The 23,206-nt window shown below is 40.0% G+C and overlaps 1 protein-coding gene across 1 annotated transcript in view; it reads right to left on the bottom strand.

The window, feature by feature from the left end:
* The window catches only part of LOC307143504 (uncharacterized protein), a 237,884-nt gene that overhangs the window by 125,511 nt on the left and 89,167 nt on the right, over nt 1–23,206 (bottom strand). The window contains exon 8 of the mRNA XM_079845129.1: nt 11,636–11,759. Coding sequence (XP_079701255.1) covers nt 11,636–11,759 — 124 coding nt within the window. The remainder of the gene's footprint in view (nt 1–11,635; nt 11,760–23,206) is intronic.

Below are 23,206 nucleotides of genomic sequence, written 5' to 3'. Positions count from 1 at the left end.
AACAAAAGTATATATGATAAAGAAAAAGAAAAACCATTTAAAAAATCTTGTTTAAAACGCCAAGTTCTTAGAAATGTACTTTGTATTTATGCAGGTTTCATGCAGTTTTGAAAAACACAAACCATTTTCAAGAAATGTTTAAATAAAATGTCATGTGGCGTAACCTACAAAAACATATACTGTATATATAAGTAAAAAAATCCTCACATAAACCCATAGTAAATGTCATATTTACCTGTGCCCTTCCTGCCTGTCTAACAAGTAGGAAATATACAGAAATAAAAGTTATCAAACAGTCTGCACAGTATAAATTATACATTAAATATAGATTAATCCTTTTTAAAGCTACAAAATTTCTTTAGTCAAGAGCAGTGAGTAATTTTCTGTTACCTTTGTTCTTTGATTAACATTAATGACAGGCAGAGGCTGCTGTCATTTTAAGACCTGCCGCAGCAGCAAATGACACGGATCTCAAGAGCGTCTCATTTTCTCACAACTTGGACGTTCATTGAAGACATTATTTAACTCATTTAAGACTGCTCATATGAGGATACATGTCACGCTTGAATGGTTTAAAAGCATTTGCATGAATAAGAGCGTGATCATACAAAGTAACGCTACCTAAGGGATGACAGAACAAATGGATGCTGTGTTAATTGCGTTAAATATTTGTATTGCGTTAAACTGAAAAAAATCACAGCACTAACACTGTGCTGTGAATTTATTTTTGTTGCATATTTGACACTAAAATTAGTCAGATCATCAAACTAATTTTGATATTACACAAAGATAACCCGAGTAAATACAAAATGCAGTTTTTACATGATGATTTCATTGACTAAGGGAAAAAAGCTATCCAAACCTACCTGGCCCTATGAACAATTTTTTTTGGAAAGCTGAGTTAAATTTCACTAGCCACACCCAGGCCTGATTTCTGCCAGACCTGTTGCATCAAGAAATCTCTTAAATAGAACCAGTCTGACAATGTGAAGCACGCTAAACAATCTAAAGAAATTCAAGAACAGAACAAAGTAATTGACATGTATCAGTCTGGAAAGGGTTCCAAAGCTGTTTCTAAGGCTTTGGGATGCCAGCGAACCACGGTGAGAGCCATTATCCACAAATGGAGAAAACTTGGAACAGTGGTGTACTTTCCCAGGAGGCCGGCGAACCAAAATGACTCCAAGAGAGTTCCAAGGCGAAAGCCGCTGCTGACCAAAAAGAACACAAACGCTCATCTCACATCTGCGCTGTACCAGAAAATCCTGAAGGAGAATGTCCAGCCATCAGTTTGTGACTTCAAGCTGAAGCGCACTTGGGTTATGCAGCAGGACAATGAAAGTCCACCACTAAATGGCTAAACAAAAACTAAAAATTAGGTTTTGGAGTGGCCTAGTCAAAGTCCTTAAACAGGCCGTTCATACTCGAAAACCCACCAATGTGGCTGAATTAAAACAATTCTGCAAAGAAGAGTAGGCCAAAATTCCTCAACAGCGATGTGAAAGTCTCATTTCCAGTTATCACAACCGCTTGATTGCAGTTGTTGCTGCCAAGGGTGGCACAACCAGTTATTAGGTTTAGGGGGCAATTACTTTTTCACATGGGGCCAGGCAAGTTTGGACAGCTTTTTCATTAAAAAAATCAAAACATCATTTAAAAACTGCATTTTGTATTTACTTGGGCAACCTTCTGTAATATAAAAATAAGTTTGATGATCTGAATCATTTAAGTGTGACAAACATGCAAAAAAAAAGAGAGAAAAAAATAAATAAATAAATAAATATATATATATATATATATATATATATACACACACCGATCAGGCATAACATTATGAAGTGAATGACACTAATCATCTCTTCATCCCCTGTTAGTGGGTGGGATATATTAGGCAGCAGGTGAACATTTTGTCCTCAAAGTTGATGTGTTAGAAGCAGGAAAAATAGGCAAGAATAAGGATTTGAGCAAGTTTGACAAGGGCCAAATTGTGATGGCTAGACGACTGGGTCAGAGCATCTCCAAAACTGCAACTTGTGGGATGTTCCCGGTCTGCAGTGGTCAGTATCTATTAAAAGTGGTCCAAGGAAGGAACAGTGGTGAACCAGTGACAGGGTCATGGGCGGCCAAGGATCATTGATGCACGTGGGGAATGAAGGCTGGCCAGTGTGGTTCAATCAAACAGACGAGCCAATGAAGATCAAATTGCTCAAGAAGTTAATGCTGGTTCTGATAGAAAAGTGTCAGAATACACAGTGCATCGCAGTTTGTTGCATATGGGGCTGCATAGCAGTAGACCAGTCAGAGTGACAATGCTGACCCCTGTCCACTGCCGAAAGTGCCACAAGTGGGCATGTGAGCATCAGAACTCGACCACTGAGCAATGGAAGAAGGTCTGGTCTGATGAATCATGTTTTCTTTAACATCACATGGATGGCTGGGTGCGTGTGCGTCACTTACCTGGGGAAAACATGACACCAGGATGCACTATGGGAAGACAGCAAGCCAGCGGAGGCAGTGTGATGCTTTGGGCAATGTTCTGCTGGGAAACCTTGGGTCCTGCCATCCATGTAGATGTTACTTTGACACGTACCACCTAAGCATTGCTGCAGACCATGTAAACCCTATCATGGAAACAGTGTTCCCTGGTATTCCCTCTTTAAGCAGGATAACGTGCCCTGCCACAAAGCAAAATTGGTTCAGGAATGGTTTGAGGAGCACAACAACGAGTTTGAGGTGTTGTCTTGGCTTCCAAATTGCCCAGATCTCAATCCAACCGAGCATCTGTGCGATGTGCTGAACAAACAAGTCCGAACCATGGAGGCCCCACCTCGCAACTTACAGGACTTAAAGGATCTGCTGCTAACATCTTGGTGATACCACGGCACACCTTCAGGGGTCTAGTGGAGTCCATGCCTCGACGAGTCAGGGCTGCTTTGTCAGCAAAACGGGGACCAACACAATTTTAGGGTCATAATGTTATGCCTGATCTGTGTATATAAGTACATGTATATAAATATTATATAAATATTAAGTTTCTATTATTAATTTAATATAAATTGTCATATTTACAAGTGCTAAACTGTTGTGATATTTAATGTGACAATAAATGTAATTTATTTCATTTTAATAATGTTTTTTAACCGTAATTCTAAGATTTGTAATAGTAACCATCACATCTCATGCACTTTACACTGTATATCCACGAACACACGAACCACACATAGAGATAATTAAACTCAATACAAAATCATGAAGCCTCAACTTTTTTAACGCCTTTAATTTATTCTAACTGCTGGAGGGATACACAATGACGTGTAAATTTCCCACTATATTTCTTGTGAAGTGATGTATCGATGTTCACTTGTTCCCTATGCTGTTAGCAGTGCCCTTTGAACTGAACATGTAAGCATCTTTCGGATTGAAATATCACTTATGATGGCGGAATGCCCTGTGAAATCCACTTCGCAGGTCACTTACGGTTGAATTGAACAGACCTCTGAAATGATAAAGAGATACATCCAAAATGTGCAGAGCAGGGGGCGCAGGGAATGGGAAGTAGAAATAAGTTGACATGTAGTTGACATCAGTAGAATGTCTGTTGGGGTAGCATCAAAATAAAGTGCTAGCAGATTAAGCAAACAGTCTACTCTAATGACTGCTAGTTGACATGCAGTTGCAAAGTTACTTCTAATTATTAGAATTTCTAAATTGGGCCATCTAAATAAATTGTTACCTAATATATTGACAAGAAATTCAACTGGTGTGATCATTCTTACATTCAAACCGAACTTTAGAAAGTTAAACTAAAGTCACTGCATGTAGAAATTGCATAATTTATTCTTGAATGAACTAATACATCCAGAAAAGGAAAAAATAAAACCCAGTGTCAATGAATCAAAGATGGCAACATTCAGGTCACATAATGTACTGTACGTCCACTAGCCAGGCAATCACCATTGAGATGAATGGGAATGCTAACAGTTCACCCAAACTATGGTCACATGATGAAGCCACAACTAATACTGTCATATCAACACTATGGAGCATTTGAACATGTAGGCCTATATTCTGCTATCAAACATCACTGGCCAAAAAAAATATTTAGCCACACCCCACAATTATCACACAATCAACCCCTCCACACAAGAGACATGATCGTTCCTGGCCTCATTTGAGCAGAAGAAGAGCAATTATCTGCTACTAATATTAAAGCGCTAAATTACACCCACTTTAACTGGCGATTTGGTGGAGGGCATTTCATGGATCACTGTAGCATTGGGAGTGTCATGAAAATATGTCGCCAGCTGTTAAAAGGAAGAGCCAGTCACAGATGATATCTCATCAGGGGCTCTTCTGCGGCGTCTAGGTGGCATGATTCACAGCGTGATGCAGGAGGGGCCGTCCACGCACCATAAAACTCGAACTCATAAATGATAACCGCCCAAATTATAGATAAGCATGGACATTTCGAACAGGGATAATACATCAGCGAGTGTGATTGATGGGCTGGAATTTGACCACTGATGAGACGGGGTTGAGAATTACTGTCAGCTAGTTTACTGACCAGAGCCTGGGGGCAGTCGTGGCACTTGATGAATGGCTTGCTGTGAATATACAAAGCATTGCAGTGGATTGCCAGCCTGGCAGCATAACTTAAAGAGTAAAAGGAGTTTGAGGTGAATTTGATCCATATGAGATGCCCACAGGCCACTTCAGATTCTTTGAAAATCAGCAGTAGCAATCTGTTTGTCTGCATGGAAATGACAATGTTTTCAAAACGTATTATCGAACAAATTCTTTTACAAGCATATATTATAACTCTATACCATCAGATGGGCATCAATACAAGAGAGCTTACAGTATGTGTGTGAGAGTTGTGCATTTTTAAACTAACATTATTTAAATTTATTGTATGTTTTACAAGAAATTAACTCAGGGCCACACTCTAAAGTGGAATGCTTTTGCAAGTCAGTGACTGGCCTATAAATTGTCTATTATTGCCCAATTCAATAAAAATTTAAAGAACAATAACATGGTGCCAATATATCATTGTGCTGATATAGTTCCCTTTCGAAGTGGAACTCAACTGGGGAACGACATCAATAGATGCGTTTATATGGATTCAGATTATATGGATATCAGATTGACAGCTTAATCGGACTGAAAAGCCTTCATGTAAACACCTTAATCGATCCGATTGAGCTCGATCCAAATTAAATTTCCATTGGATTGGAAGGGGTGGTTTAAACCTTTTCTAATCCGATCGAGAGAACATGTAAACACTTGATTGGACTGAAAACCAAAACTGAAAAGGACTGCGCATGTGCAATGACGTAAAATGGCGTAATGACGTAGCAACTTGCAGAAGTCGTTAAATAAAATGTCATAAATGACTCGTGTTAATCTAAAATTCTCCTACCACTCGTCTGTGAAGTGGAGCAGAACAACGTCCCACCAGCCCTTGTTTCGGACTCTCATCCACAGACGCTTTTGTTTTGGGCGCGGGAAGGGGTGTTTTTACTGATTGATGAATATAAGCAGCCCGACACAAAGATTCATGTGCTCATTGTCTTCTAATCTGGACCTGAAAAAGATAAATATTAAGTCTGCTCTTTAAAACAAAGAAGCGAAGCAATGTAGGAGAATGGTATGCACAAACAGCAGGAAACTGTATATTTGTGCAGTGTGCGCATGTCAAAAATCAATTCTGATTAAAAGCTTGTGACATATAAACGCACATATCACTTTATGTGGCGTTTATGTAAACACAACGTTCGATTTCATCAATCGGAACGATTGGAATGACAAAAATGTGACTCTAGTCTGAAGCGTGTATAAACACGGCAATAAACTATTGGCAGATGGCAGTCCATGACATCACACACTGGCGACTAAATATACATCATCAACTCTTTTTTTCTTCAGGAGATGCTTGTCTGTATGGGCATGTAAGTCGAAATGCTACTGGTGAAATGCATCCAAGGAAGCTGGATTATGTTATTTATGTTGCAATCGTGAGACTAAATGAAAGAGACTGGTAAGAAGCTTTGTTCTTCCTTGATTCTCATCTGAGGGATAGTAGTCAGCATTTGCATGAACGTGTTCGAGGAAACTCATAGCGATGCGTTCATAGTATGTGTTCTCGCTTGATTCTCAATAGAGGGATAAGAACCTAGCATTTGAACTGAGTGCGTTCGGCTCTCGGGGGAGTTGAATGCATGTTTTGTGATGTGGTCGCGATGAAAAGCTCCACCTATGCTTGACTCTATGCTTGAAAGATGAGAGTTAAGCACCTACATTCCACAGTTCGGATCCCGCAGCAGCCCTAGTGGCAAGGTAGAATTGTTCACAGGGATTGTAGGCGGAACATGGGAGGAGTCTGACGGGAAGTCCTTTCCCTTTCGGGACTAGCTCTAACGCTTTCTTGTTGGTTTCTAATCTAAAAAAAAAGAAGAAGAAAAGAAACTGATTAATGTGGAGTGTCTAGTTGTGAGGAAATAAATGCAGAGAGTGAAGACGGATGTTATTGACAAATTCGCACCCTGTGCTGTCCACAAACAGGTGAAGGTTGTACTATCTCCTGAGGCAGAGCTAACCATGCCACAAAGCATGTTTATTGGTTTCTATAGTTGCCATGGAGATACAAAATCTTGCAGTCTATGCGGTTCATAAGGGGCGTATTAACCTCCCACAGATAATGTCTTAAGGCGGGAGTTCGGACACTCAGGAGATCGTGAGATATTGCACACGCTACGAGTCAGTTAACTTGATAATTGTGTCAAATCGAAGCTGGTAAATGGCACACCTGTACTGACCAATGCTAAACAGATACTGGAGCTTTCAATGTTGCAGCTATAACTTTGGATAGAAAAAAAAATATTTGTGTGCAAATAATTTGTTGAAAAGCAGAGAACAGCAATTAATTTAAACAAAAACAACCAGAGAGATGTGCATATGTGTGTGTGCATATGTGTGTGTGACAGTGTATGCGCACGCTGTACGGTTGTAGCCACTGAGCTATGGCCTAATAATACTCAGTCTATGTGACGTGGTTGTGTATGAGTTGGCAATAGGGGACAGCCTATAAGCTGTTGAAAATCAGGCAGATTCCCTGAATTTTTTTAACATGTTTAAAAATTAGAGGGTGGTTGGAAGGTGCTCGTAACGTGTTCGGGTCGTCTCGTAATTCCTCTCACAAGATGCGAGGCGTGACCATACTAGCATCAACGATTTCCACGCGATTTCTCCTGAGTGAAAAAACTCGTACGACAGCAAAAATTGCACCGTGTATGCCGGCTTTAGGGGATGCTACCACTAGTCGGTCTATACTATGTACGCTTGATGCTCTAACTACAACTTAAGTAATCTGTTGAATTAATGTATGCTATGCCCACTATGCTTGTGCATATTCTGATATAGTGAGCCAGGCATTCCCGTGACATTGTGGAATGGGTATGAAGTGTTGAGTTCCATTTTAAAATGGAATGTCTCAGGTTATGACTGTCACCATGTTTCCCTGAGAAGGTGAACGAGACACTATGCCTCATTGCCATGACTTTGGGCCTGCCTGCACGTCTCCTTCAGAAAAAAAGTTGATGATATATATTCAGGTGCCCCCTTTATACTCACGGGCGCTCCCCATGTGGCGTCATGGACTGCTGCCTGCCAATGGTTTATTGGCATATGTTTACACATGCTTCAGACACCGGTCACACTCACCGGTCACGCGTTCCCTATAGCACCAATTCAAGACACAGCGTCTCGTTCCACTTCTCAGGGAACCATGGTTACAGTAGTAACCTGAGATGTAACCTAAGAAGTAAACTAGACATCCAATTAAAAAAATAAAATAATAATAATAACAATGCATTGAATTGATTCAAAGTGAATGTATGGACATTAATGTTGTTACAAAAAAAATTCTATTTCAAATGAATGCTGTTCTTTTTTACTTTATATTCATCAAAAATGAGGGTTCCCACAAAAATATTACTGATGATAATAAGAAATGTTTCTTGAGCACCAAACCAGGGGCCTGTACCATGATGGTAGTTTAACAAACTCAGGGTTACAGGATTAGTTTCGAGTTGACAAAACCAAACCAATCTATTCAGGCTTTGTTGGTACCATGACACTGATCATCAACTTTCTCTGTTAACTCAGGCTTTGATCCTGAGTTGAGGAGTTTAGCTGTGACATCAGTAGTGAACAGCCTATCACATGCTGTGGATCAGTGAAACTGAGATTAACTTCTCTCTTCTGCAAAATATTACATGATTGAAAAACAACTTAAAGAAAAAATCTTACTACTTCAATGCAAGTAAAAGTTATGAAGTTAGTTTAGTTGATATATAGAGAGAATTGAACATTTAAGCTCACATGTAGTAGTTTTTATAGCTTTATTTATTGATTTTAGCTTATTTGTATGACCTTTATAAAGGCTATTTATATTAATTTTAACAAAGTGCCTATTAATGATTGCTTAACTAAAATGATATGTGTAATTGATTAAGGATATAATTACATAAATTATATCTAAATCATTCAAAATTATTATCATTATAAATAAGCATTTTTAAAAGCCAGACGCTTTAGTCTTTATAAACCATTTACTATAGTGACCTTTAATTTGGAGTAGAAAAAGGGGGAGCGGCTTTATTGCATCAGAGGTGTGCTCACAGCTGATTGGTCCAATTTCAGTTTGAGATCTCTTATCCAGAACATAACCTGCCCTGGAGCAGGTTAGCTGTGGAGTGTTAGTTACTATGGCGATAAACACTGCTAAAATCCAAACCACTTTAATTGTACCTAAAACCCAGGATTGGCACAAACTAAGCTTAAACATATCTGTTTAGCCAGCTAAACCGGCTTCATGGTATAGGCCCCAGCATATTAAAGTGATTTCAGAAGGATCATGTGACGCTGAAAACTGTGTCTTCTATGCCATTGTCTCTTTGTGTTTATTTCTGCTACTATGGTCGCGCTAGGCAGGCGTGGTTTCAGCAATCAGGTGCCTCAACTCTACCGATGTCCTGCCTCTTTGCCAAGATGGTGACGGCCAGCTCCGCCCACTTTAGGCTAAAAAAATGCATTTCAGAAACCTACAAGGGATGTCACGGACACAACGTCCATATTTTTTTTTACAGTCTATGGTTTATACTCGTGGCATCCTCACGAGTGCAAAGGGTGTGGGTGGTAGTGCGCAAGACCCCATTTCACGTGGCAGTGTGCACAGCATTTTTTTTAACTTTCCACGCATCTCTGCTTCCGAAGATGCATGAGTTCGTGGCAAACCTGGCCGAGCATGTACATCTCACACATGACAACTAGTTTGCGCGTCTAAATTAGTTACTTACATTTACATAATGAGCCTACAATAGCAGCAATAAGCCATTTTAATGAAAATAAAGGTCCTATTATGTTTAATAGGCAAGGCAAGTTTATTAATATAGCACATTTCATACACAATGGCAATTCAAAGTGCTTGACACAGAAATGGAATTAAAATATTTATAAGAAAATAAAAAATATATATAACCTGAATCACCCCTATCTGGAGTGGGATAAAATGGAGCGATAATAATTATTTCAAGGTTTACTGGGTTTAACACGATTCTTTTGTAGTGTGGTTATATTTTGGTGGAAAATATAACCACACTAAAATAAACATCGTCACGAATGTACCTTACTTCTCACCGCTGATTCCTGGTGGTTTAGAAGACAATTACCCCGAGTCACCCTGTGTCATTTCAAAGAATAGTACAACGACGAGTGTGTCAAGTATAAATGCCTCATCCATTTGGGGAGGTGTGCACGCAGTCAGCGGAGGATAGTGCTGTGGAGCCAGGCGTAAGCATAAAAAAGGTTTGACAGACTGGAGACTTTGCCATCTCAGGAATAAACTACGTTTTAAAATATATTGACATAGAAAACAGTTATTTTAAATAATGATGTCACAATATTACTGTCTTTTGAATCAATTAAATACAGCCTTGGTGATCATTAGGGACTTTCAAAAACATTAAATAATACTAATAAATGACCTCAAACATTTAAATGATAATGTATATTATGATCACTATGTACACACATTTTGCTATTTCCTTTGTGTTTTTCTTAACGGCAAGTTCTTTTTTTTCAATCAGGTATCCACTATTTTAGACAAACCTGCCCCTTAAAGGCCATGTAAAAATAAAACAAATTGTGGTTGGACACGTAATATGTTGGTCAGACTATCTTCCTGTCCAAGTAGGCAGTTCTTGGCCAGAATGAGCTGTAATGTGGACCAGACTTCCAATCTGGCTATGTGAGAAAAAACTATTTGAAGTGTAACATGTTTGTTCTAACTTTTCATTTTGTCGCTGGGTCAAATGTGCTCATTATCAAGGGAAAACGGATAGTTCTTCCCTTTAGCTCAAAAGAACGCTGGGATCGTTTTCTGCCGTCCCGTGAGGTTGGTGTAAACAGGTCACCAACTCACTGAATAAAGCACAAAGCTCCTCGTCTTTAAGGACAACATATCCCTGGTGGAGAACTCTCAAGGCATTGTACTGAAAAATGTCAAGGTAAAACCATCTCAGTCTTAAAATGATACGCATAGTAATAATATTTTTCTGTGTTTTAATAACGACTCGCTTCCTGTCCTCCAAGACACTTCAACGCAATTTTTATTGCAGTTCTACATTTGAATGGAACCTCCTGAAGTGTGAAGTGTCACTCACAGATCAGAGTCAATATATTAAAGGTGACACTCTTCTCTGACCTTATTGGAGCGAAATAACATGCAATGTCTCACACACATAGACACACAGAAACGGCTCATCAGAAACCATTATCATTTCATAATTATTATTCATGATGTCTACGGTGTCACATATTTTTCAGTTTATTAATTTTTGTCCTTCGTGGCTCCTTCACAGATTAATAAGGCACTCATTCTTTGGGCATAATTAAGAATATAAATAACAGAAAAAACTAAACACTTGTTTTTTTGTGTAAAATATGTGAATATTTATACAACTGTTTTCAAAATTGATAAGAAGAATAAATGGTTCTTGAGCACCAAATCATTAGAATGATTTCTGCCACGAAGATGAAAACTCCGCTTTGCCATCACATGAATAAATGTAATGATTTAAATATATAGAAAATGGATATTTTAAATTGTAATAAGATTACATTAGAAAAATCTTGCTGACTCCAAACTTTTGAACAGTAATACAGCATGCGAATATCATATCACAAAAGTTGATTTGCACTCTATTTTTATGGTGGCCTAAACTTTAAACTCAAAAATTGAGAAATTGATAAACCAATTAAGAAATGTATAAATCGACTGAGACATCTATAAACCAGTTAAAAAAATAAAAAATAAATGATGAATCGGTCATGTAAGGGTGATAAAAAGATTAAAGAATCTAAAATTTGATAAATCAAAAATAACCAATGAATAAAAATGTATATAAATAACAATTTCATTAAACAGATTTCATTAATTGCACGACAGAATAACCCTGTAATAAAAGTGAGCACAAAAACATAATATAATTTTATATCAAAAGTAGTTTCATATGTGTAGCACAAGCAAGTTAAATAAAATGCAAAAAAAAAATCAATTTATGATTATCAAACTTACGGTAATAACAAGCAGAATTCCTTTGAGGAGCGTCAGCAGTGACGTGATGGGCTGAATGATGATCTGGGCCAGGAGAATACCCAATGAGAGCGTCCATGTAAATGCAGGGATCACGTAGACATGACTGTAGAAGCAAAATCAGGCAAACAGTCATCTGGTCCCCCATTGTTTTAAATTACAGCTTCAGTAACTCCAAATAATATGAAACACCGCCTCTCAAAAATTACAGACTGCAGTGAGAGGAAATGACAACAGCACAATACAATTGTAAGACAAGTATTCTTTACAATTTGTCTGCGAAACATGGACTTGAATGGAGAGAGGCCCATTTCTCCTCTCTAAAGAAAACAACAGGGGGCAGGTAATTGTTTTCAAGTGTCTTTCTCTATCTGATAAGTGTGCTGTCTGATCCAGTGCTCCATAATACAGTGAACTTCACAAATGCTTCTATTGCAAAAATATGCTCAGAAGACTAACACTGTCAAGAAACATATGCATGATTTTACAGTATTTCTATTTCTGGATGGACAGACAGACAAATGGACGGATGAATGGATGGATGAATGGATGGGGTTTTAGGACATTTCCAGTTGCATAATATCTTCCTAGTATAATAATATAATATTTTTTTATAAGGACAAAAATTCTTTGCTATGAGCAAGGCCGCATTATCCTAATGGGCAACATGGGCTGCAGCCCAGGGCCCCGGACACTAGGGGCCCCCCGAGACAATTCTCTTTTGCGTTATAAAACACATTTTGATCGAGGTAATTATGCGTCCGTTGATCATCATTGTCACACACCCGAATCTAGAGTCACAGTGGACACGCAGTAGGCCTACATCGTCACCTCAACATGTCGAACGAAAATCTAAAAAGAGAAAAGAGCAGCAACAGAAAAAAATTTGAAATGAAGAAACTCAGAAATACCCAAGCTTACGACTTTCTTTAAAAAAAATTCAGAAGAACACCTAGAAGATGACACTGCCAACAAAGACGACGAGACTAACTCCCTATCAGCTACAACATCAGCCACGGAGGCGGCGGAGCTTTGCGAATCTATCGAGACATCCTCGTCCTCGCCTACTTTAGGTAGGCCGAACATACCCCCTCCTTCGGCCAGCACTTCTGAATCAGGTGATGATGATGCAACTGATACTACAGGCCTGCAGTTTTCTCCAATTAAAGAACATATTACATCCACTGATGTTGCTTGTTGGGGCCCTGCTGTCACTGAGGAATTGCGTTGTTACTGGATTAGTAAGGGCGTGAAAGCAGAATAAAGACGCACCATTCCATGCATCAGAGCGATTTTACAAAAACCAGAAGAGGTGTTTAAACAAAACGTTGTTCACTCGCTCTATGCGTAACGGTGAAGCTGTGTGGCTTGTTTATTGTCCTTTGACTGAAAACGTGTTTTGCTTCTTTTGCCGATTATTTGGGCAGTCAGCGAGTTCTTTTTCTCACTCCGGTCTCTGTGATTTGAAACATGCGTGCGCGCGTGCAGAGGAACATGAATCAAGTCAGCCTCATAGAAATGCCATGCTTACGTGGTTGGCATGGACGCAGGCACATGGAATAGATGCAGAACTGAAAGAGCAATGCCAAGACGAGCAAAAATATTGGCAAGAAGTTCTAAAACGAGTGGTTGCTGTGATACAGTTCCTGTCAGAACGCGGCCTTACATTTCCGGGGAGACGTTGAGACGATCGGGTCTCCAAACAATGGCAATTATTTAGGCATACTTGAACTTCTAAGCAAGTTTGACCCTTTTCTTGCAGAACATATGAGAAAATATGGAAATAAGGGGAGGGGAACTACATCTTATCTATTTGACACCATATGCGAGGAATTTATTGCACTGATGGGGCAGAGAGTTCAAGCTGAAATAATTCTTATAGTACAGAGCTCTAACTATTTTTCCATGATAGTCGATTCCACCCCAACATGTGGACCAACTCACATTTGTGGTACGTTATGTTTCCACAGAAGGGGAAGTATTCGAACGCTTTCTAAAATTTCTGCCGATATTCAGTCACACGGGAGATTCACTTTTTAAGTTCATATCAGGGATTCTAAATGAGATGAATCTTGATATTAAAAACTGCAGGGGCCAATGTTATGATAATGCATCTAACATGTCTGGTCTTTATCAGGGTTTGAGGGCTCACATTCAGGAGGTGAACCCATTAGCTGACTGGATACCCAGATACCCAGAATGCTCATTCACTGAACCTTGTTGGAATGAACAGTGTTGCTTGCTGCAGTGAAACTGTTTCATTTTTTGGATTTACACAGTCCTGTTTGAATTTTTTTTTTCGGCATCCCCAAGGCGAAGGAAAGTTATTATGAATGGACTTGAATCAAACGAAAACGGTCGCCTAGAGACATTAAAAGGACTATCCGACACCCGATGGGCTGCCCATGCGCAGGCCACCAAAGCCCTTTGCTTGCATTACCAAAAGTTAATGCATGTCTTGCTTAACTTGTCAGCAGACGACAGTCAAAACCCTGCTACTCGAAATGAAGCTCAATCTCTTGCGAAAAAAAAAACGGTCGCCTTGAGACTGCATTTTTATGCATATTATGGAACAAGATCCTGCAAAACTTTCATAAAATGAGCACCATTCTTCAAAAAGTACACTTGGATCTAGTGACAGCTGTAGAAATGCTTCAGTCACTTGCAACTTTTGTAGAAAATTTACGCGAACAGTTTGGAGAGTTGGAGATGATGGCCAAACAATTTTCTGCTACCCAAGAATACAGGACCGCAACCACTCACAAAATAAAAAATAAAACAAGAGCAGATGAATCCACAACTCCCGATCACATCCTCACGGGCAGTGAAAAGTTTCATGTAGATGTGTTCCTTGTCATTATTGACAACCTGACCAGTATGTTACAGAGAAGGTGTAATGCATACGAAGAAACCTGCCGCTACTGGGGCTTTTTAACCCGTCTAAAAGACATGTCCAAGATTTAATTGAGGAATTCACTTAGAAGAAGAGCAGTAAGAAGCCCTTTTAGTGGTGAGTTATAGCCTATTTAATTCATTTTATTTGCTGGGCTGTTTATGATTTGTAAGATTGTTATTTGATAATATTGTTTAATTTACGTACATAATTTTTAGCCTATGGGATTATGCTTTGTGTTTGTTTATTTTTATTTCACGAGTATAAATGGGGGCCCCATCTAAATTAAGCCCAGGGCCCCGCAAAGGCTTAACACGGCACTGGCTATGAGGAGGGATAATTATGGTTCCAAGGGCCACTGCTATTTATTAAGTATTTTAAGTATTTTAAAAGTTTTGCACTAGTCTTCTTGTAACATTATTATCTGTTTGTGGACAGAGGTCAAATTCTTTTGTCACAAAGCAAAGCAAACTTATTTATGAACTCAATTCAGCGAGACCACCATATCCCACTGATAAATATGGGTTTTATAATGGATTAAGAGAACTGCGAATACTCTACGAGGGCTGAAATAACCTATTGATTTGTCCTTGCAGGATCACTTTACATTCACACTCTCTCTCTCTCCTTCTCTCTCTCTCTTTCCACCCTTGGTCACAGGCATCTGCCTATGATGTGTTCTTAATGAAGCATTCAGCTATCGATGTGGTGCAGGCCGCCTTGAGTGGATCATTTTCAGGTTAAGCATTTACTGGGGTGTTGCAAAATAAATTACTTTTGTGGCAATAAGTGCAACTACACAGAAATTCTGCAGTAGACAAAAATCTCTGTGCTTTCTGCTGATCACCATCAATTCTTATACTTAATCATATATGCTTCCAGAATGTTTTTTTTTTAGAGATTTTAAAGAAAAAAGTAGCAAAATGGTGATTAAGAATATATATTAAAAAAAAAATAAAAAAAATCCAAATTCACAATTAGATATATATATATTTTTTATAAAATATTGGGTGAATTGACTAATAATGAATTGCACCAATTTTTGGAACTGTTTATTAGCATGAAATAAAGCACTGGAAAACTATACATTGTGTTAAATAGCACTGATACAATCACTCACAAATGTGGCATATAAACTAAATGTGCAGGCATTCATATACAGGTACAGTATCTAATTTCTGAGGTATACTACTTGCCAAAAGTTTTGGGACGCCTGCCTTTACATGAACATGAACTTTAGTGACATCCCATTCTTAATCCATAGGGTTTAGTATGGAGTTAGCCCACCCTTTGCAGCTATAACAGCTTCAACTTTTCTGGAAAGGCTTTCCACAAGGTTTAGGAGTGTGTTTATAGGAATTTCTGACCACTCTGATAGAAGTGCATTTGTGAGGTCAGGCACTGATGTTGGATGAGAAGGCCTGGCTCACAGTCTCCGCTCTAATTAATCCCAAAGGTGTTCTATCAGGTTGAGGTCAGGACTCTGTCCAGGCTAGTCAAGTTCCTCCACACCAAACTCGCTCATCCATGTCTTTATGGACCTTGCTTTGTGCACTGGTGCCATTCTCCAGGCAACCGCCAAACCCAGACTCGTCCATCGTATTGCCAGACAGAGAATCGTGATTCGCCATTCCAGAGAACACGTCTCCACTGCTCTAGAGTCCAGTGGTGATTTGCTTTACACCACAGCATCCAACATTTTGCATTGCACTTGCATGTGCACTTGCATGTGTGGCTTGGATGCAGCTGCTCGGCCATGGAAACCCATTCCATGAAGCTCTCTACTCACTGTTCTTGAGCTAATCTGGAGGGCACACAAAGTTTAGAGGTCTGTAACTATTGACTATGCAGAAAGTTGGCCACTTCTGCACACCTCAGCACGCGCTGATCGTGCTCTGTGATTTTTTTTGACTCTATGAGCCACTTCATGGCTGAGTTGCTGTTGTTCCTAATTGCTTCTATGTTGTTATAATACCACTAACAGTTGACCTTAAAATATTTAGTAGTGAGGAAATTTCATGAATGTACTTATTGCGCAGGTGGCAACCAGGGTACGGTACTTAAGCTCCTGAGAGTGACCCATTCTTTCACAAATGTTTGCAGAAGCAGTCTGCATGCCTAGGTGCTTGATTTTATACACCTGTGGCCATGGAAGTGATTGGAACACCTGACTGCAATGATTTGGAGGGGTGTCCCAATACTTTTGGCAATATAGTATAGGCTATCTGTGATCTGAGGAAAACAAAAACGCCTAGAACGGAACACAATCTGTGATACTGTGAATTATTTTTTAATTCATCTTAATTTTTCTAGCAGGATTAATATTTATATGCTTTTGAAACCTAAATGTCCCCAATACTTTAGCCAAAGTCAGTGTGTCTGAATCATGTCAGAATATAACAAAAGGGAAATAAAACTAGACAGATATCTAAATATATAAACTCATGACTTTAAATAATAAGGTGAAGTTATCAAGAAATCCAGATTTGCTTTTACCTAGTAACAGATGGTTTGCTGAATTATACATTTGAAGATCAAATCATATTGTAGAAAAATGTAATGAATCATGCCACCTTTGCCATGCTCCTATTCTATAAAAACTATTGTACTCTTTTTGCTGGTGGGATTCTATCGGAAACTGGTCTGGGATCATCTCAGCGGTTATTAAAGCATAATCAAAAGGCATTATGTCAAGTTAAAGGGAGTCTGTCTAATTAATGCTGTGCAGCAGGTTAGTGGCAGGGCCCGGTTGCATGAAAGCCCTTAAGTTAAGAAAACCCTTAGTTATAAGGTTAAGGCTTTCATCTTGTGCGCAAGAGTGACTGATTATAGTGGCAGGCTTGGGTGTTTTTCCCCTGTCTTAATAATCACCAAACTGAAGTTGTGAACAAAGTCGTGTTGATGCGTGAGTACAATACAATAACAACGAGTTGGACATATATAATGTAATTTAATGGAAAACGATGCGAGTGGCGCAGCAGGATTTTGAACATCCGGTCAGGTGTCGTAGATGGACTCATAAAACGTTATGCTAGAGGACGCTCTGTGTCATCTATCAGGCCGCCTTTAATATTCTCCATAACTCAAATATTGTAGTACAGCTGTATAGTTTAGTAAATGTCAAACTTCTTTAAAAGTCAGTGGTCCGTTATGTTCTGTTTATTTGCTTGAGATTTCGTAACTATAGCAACTGCTTCTCCATTGCCGTGTTTTACCAGAAACTCGCAAAATGCTTAGTATAAACACTTAGGTAAGGGTCACGGTACAGACATTTGTTGCAAGGCTCTTAAAGAAATCCCTTGCCTCAGGGATTTTTCCCCCTTAGGGATACAACCACTTAAGAGGTTTCATGCAACCGGGCCCAGGTCTTCACAGGATCATCATTTCAGCGCTTAAAACATTAAGATCAAACATTAAGTTCTTTACATAAAGATATCGTATGACTTCAGAGGACTAGAAATGCAACATGAGTTAATACTTTTATACTCATTTGGTCAGTTTTTGCAATAAATACCTGGGACAGTACTTTTATTTGCCTGTTAACGTTACGTGTTTTATATTGTTGAGAAGTGGATAGGTTTAGGGTAGGAGTGGGTTAGTTGAAAATCATTAAAAGTAAAAATAAAAGTAGCCTATAGATATTTATGAAATCATGTCTACTTTTACAAATGCAAAGAATTAAATGTATCTTCATCTGACACATTGGGCAAACAACTGAAATCAATAGAGTAGCTACCCTTTGCATCAAAAAAATGACACTAAAGGGGTAAGTGTCGAGTGTAGGCACTTGGGTGTCGACTGGAGATGCCCCAGGTAAACTTAAGTCAGGTGGGTATAGGGGAATTTCTACCACGATACTAATCAGTCAGAACTTCTATTTACTGTATACTTTTGACCAGTCATAGACTTGAGTTGGTCAGAAAAAACTATCAATAAATTGTATTCAACTGCACATACATTTCTAATACTTCTGACATATTGATACTGCCCTCTGATATTTAAGATTCTAGGCTTTTAACTTTTTTTTCTGGCTGACAGACTTAATTTTCATCAGTCCGTCAACTTTGAGGTGCACCTTTCTTAATACCACAAAAAGAGGATCAAAGGAATAATCGATACACTTCATCTCTGCATTCTCTGAAGTTTTGCGAACTTCATTAGCACGTTTACTTGGGTGGATTTGGCACTGATGTGTCCCTGAAGGATTTTGGGAATGGCTTCTTATTATGGTATAGTCTTAAAGCTGCTGAGGGAAGAAAAAGACAAACACACATGCAGGGAAGATGCTGAAAGAAAGTAAGAATGAAAGATACGGAATGACAGTATCCTGCCCAGATGGGAGTACTGACAGCACACATTTGTCTATGACATCCCACTCCCTGTAGGCTGGAGACACCCATCCTACCATCCCGACATCATGAGCCAAAACAAAACTATGATTCTCTGCACAATGAGACTCCTTTTGATGCTCTAAAATAAAGCTGCTCCATCTCCCTAAAGAAGTCTATCTGCTATCTGACAAATTAATATTTTATAATAATGCAATTTTATGTAGTGTGATGCAACCCTGTATGGTCTAAGGAACATTATTTACTCACTTTCATGATATTCAAAATCATGACTATAGAAGATCTTCTGAAGAATGTTCCTGCTGCTCTTTAAAAAAAAAAAACTGCTCTTTTTTTAATGGCTTTCAACTCTGAAAACAAAAAGCATCATTCAATTTGTCCATATGACTTTTTCCAGTCTCTGGAAGCCATTTGGAAAAAAGAAGAAAGAAATTGAAGTCATTATTCATTGATAATCTACAATTTGCACATTAAAATTTGGCACGTCAAAGAGACATCATTTATGCAATGTCACTGGTTACAAGACACATAAGAACCAATCAAAATGCACCAAATATGCATATGGAAGAGGGAGGTAAGAGAAACTTTCTGTAAAAAAAAAAAAAAAAAAAAAATTTGCTTTAATGACCCATCTAATGTACTCATCGTTTTCTTCACTTTGTTGCCGGTATAAACTATGGTCCCATGTGTCCTTTCAAAAGTTCACCTCAAGCATTTTGACTGTAAAGGCAACATTTATGTCCTGATGATCATCTTTCTCAAAGCACCAATATGTAATTTAACTTTAAACATGGTGATTCATTATTAATGTGTTGGGGAATTGGATGTACTAGGTTTAGAAGTATATAAGATAAATTGTTTTCCTTCCTCACATAAAGCACTGAATGATAAACCTTTTTCCTACTGAATTTATCTCAAGTGGGTGTTTTTTTAAAGAGTGTGGCATGTTTTAATTAAAAAGAAAAACTGTTAGGTTAAGAGGTTCAAATAGCTCAAGGGCAAAGAATACAGCAACAATGGCTTCGATCCAAGGATAATTTCTGAAGATTTATGACTACGATTTATGGTCTGTATCCCATAAATATTTGTTTACAGCATAGTTTTTAATGATTGAAATTAATTATTATTCTCATAATTTTATTAAAGTGTCTTTTATTATTGTCTTATCATACATTTATTCATAATTGTATTATTTTTCCTGTGGTCCACTTACAATGTAATTACATTTTTATTGTTTCAAATGCATCATTCATCATTCATCAAATCATAATTTTTCAAGACTATTATCGACCTTCAGAAATAATCCAATTATTAAAGAATTAACTGTTTTTCTACCTTAGTTTCAATAAATGGTATTTTTGGACAGTGTAGGAAGTTTTGAACTTGATTAAGCAAATTTTATTTCTCTTTCCACACCTTATACATTTTTACATTGAAAAACGAATTTATATATTGACAAAAGACCTCAAAACAAAATGTCAGAGGCATCAGAAACAAAACTTACTGAAAAGAAAAACAGCTAAATTTGAACAGGTTGTAATTATGACCATCTTTTAATTGAATTATGACACCGTATGCTATGTTTGGAGAGGATCCCGTTGCTGCTTATTTAATTTTTCATGTTTACTTCCTGTTCTCAAACTGAATACTAATGTGCACATGAGGTTTCTCAGACCTTTTTCATCACTCAATGAATAGGGCATTGTCACAGACACGTCAGGTTCCACCCTTCACCAATCACAGCGCACTCCATCCCCAGAGTACTGATCACTATCACCTGCACCTCATCATGGCACTCATCACCAGCACCATAAGAAGCACACGCACACAGCACTCCACGTCCGGTCTCGTTCGCATATACTGCTACCTATGCTTACCTCAAGGACTCTCCTATCGATACTACCTGTCTCCAGCGTGTATCCCTCCTTCTGTGTTTCCTGTCTGCTGTGTGGGTGTGTTCCTGTCCGTCCCTCTGACCTCCAGCGATCTCCAGTCTCCAACAATCTCCAGGCTCCAGCGTCATTCTACCTTCTATGCAAAAGACAGTAACTCTCTCACTCATATCACCTTCCTAACTACCATCAACCGCTTAACTCACCTGCTCCACTTCCCATGCTCTACTGTGGTCAATAAACTACCATTCCTGTTAACACCTGTGTCTGCCTCCTGTCTACATGTAACAGAAGACCGGACCTTAACCGAGACCCAGTATGAGCCAACCGGATCCCTTCCAGGAATTGGTAGATGCGCTTCGGCGCACATTTCCTCCACAACCCACTCCAGTTACTGTCCATTCACCTGCACCAGCGAACACCAACCCGTCTGTCAACAACCCTCCTTCACTACCTCCGTATGCTAGTCCCATGGCCAAACCGGCGCCCTACTCAGGATCGGCGGAGCATTGCAGTGGCTTCCTGCTGCAATGCACACTGGTCCTGGAGATTCAGCCGCACTTGTACCCGAGCGACACTTCCAAGATAGCCTTCATTATCTCTCAGCTCAGCGGCAAAGCATTGATGTGGGCCGATTCCATCTGGTCACAACAGGGTGCGGTAACGCAATCATATACAGCGTTCATTTCCCACTTCCGGGAGGTGTTTGGGAAGCCTATCACAGATTCGTCAGCTGGTGAGAAACTTTATAATTTAAAACGGGGATCCCTGTCTATTTACGATTATGCTTTGCAATTCAGAACGCTTGCAGCAGTCAGCGGATGGAATGAACAGGCGCTGATAACTACATTTCGGCAAGGATTGGAACCTCGGGTACGGCTGCATCTCGCTGCATGCGAGGACTCCATCGGCCTTGAGAAGTTCATCCAGCATTCCATTCGCTGTGCCACTCGCATGCAGGCGTGCATCCAAGAGCACCAGGACCAGTATCCCTTCAACCGATCCGAACCCGTCAGCTCCCCAGAACCAGCCCACGAACCCATGGAGTTAGAGAACTCCCGACTAACCCCTGAAGAACGCCGCCGTCGGCTGACCCTACGTCTCTGTCTGTATTGTGGTGAACCTGGGCATGTCATAGCTGCATGCCCCACTCGACCTCCGTGACCCATGGTGAGTGCCATTATTCCTGCTGATCATAAAATGAAACCACTCACCACTGTCGTCACCCTTACTGCCGCAAATGTCTCCCTTTCAGTGGTCGCGCTCCTCGACTCGGGGTCAGCCGGCAACTTCCTCTCCGGTGCCATCTGCCGGCAGTTACGCCTCAAGACCACTCCGTCTCCGACCACCTACAGGATCAGCTCAATAACCAGAAGACCCCTTAGTCGCAAGCACGTCCGTACCGTGGCTGGACCAGTCACTCTCCAGGTTGGGCTTTTACATCGAGAAGAGGCTCGCATGCTGGTTCTGGAGGATTCCACCGCTGACGTGGTTCTGGGGTGCCCCTGGTTGGAGCAGCACAACCCTACCATCTCCTGGAAAACGGGCGAAATCCTGAAGTGGGGCGACACTTGCTTCTCACAATGTCTGACTGAACTTCCTCTTCCATCCTCATCTCTGCCTGATCTGACTCTTTGTGCCACATCCATCGAAAGTCCAGTTGAACAACGCTCTGTTGATGTTCCTAAGTATTACGCCCCCTTCAGCGATGTCTTCTGCCCGCAACGGGCTTCCAAGCTGCCTCCACACCGGCCATGGGATTGTGCCATCGACCTGCTTCCGGGTGAACCAGTACCAAGGGGTAAGATAAACCCACTATCCATCACGGAGGAGAAGGCCATGGAGGAATACATCCAGGAAGCCCTCGACCAAGGTTACATCAGGCCGTCTAGTTCCCCTGCTGCGTCCAGCTTCTTCTTCGTGGCAAAGAAGGACGGAGGCTTGCGGCCATGCATCGATTATCGTTCCCTCAACAAGATCACAGTTAAGTTCAGATATCCCCTTCCTCTCGTCCCAGCAGCCCTCGAACACCTCCGTGGTGCCACTGTGTTCACCAAGTTGGACCTCCGCAGCGCGTACAACCTCATCCGGATACGTGAGGGGGACGAGTGGAAGACTGCCTTCATTACCCCTACTGGTCACTATGAATACCTCGTCATGCCGTATGGATTGGTAAACGCCCCCTCCGTATTCCAGGATTTCATCCATGAGGTGCTCCGGGAGTTTCTCCATCGATTCGTCCTAGTCTACATCGACGACATCCTCATCTACTCCCGGAGCCAGGCCGAACATCGCCAACACGTTGCGGAGGTCCTCAACCGTCTACGCCAGTACCATCTATTCCTCAAGGCCGAAAAGTGTTCTTTCCACCAATCTTCAGTTTCATTCCTGGGATACCACATTGATCACAGTGGCATCC

The sequence above is a fragment of the Gobio gobio genome (genome assembly GCF_949357685.1).
Source record: "Gobio gobio genome assembly, chromosome: 19".
NCBI classification, from domain to species: Eukaryota; Metazoa; Chordata; class Actinopteri; order Cypriniformes; family Gobionidae; genus Gobio; species Gobio gobio.
This window is presented reverse-complemented; position numbering and strand designations above follow the sequence as displayed.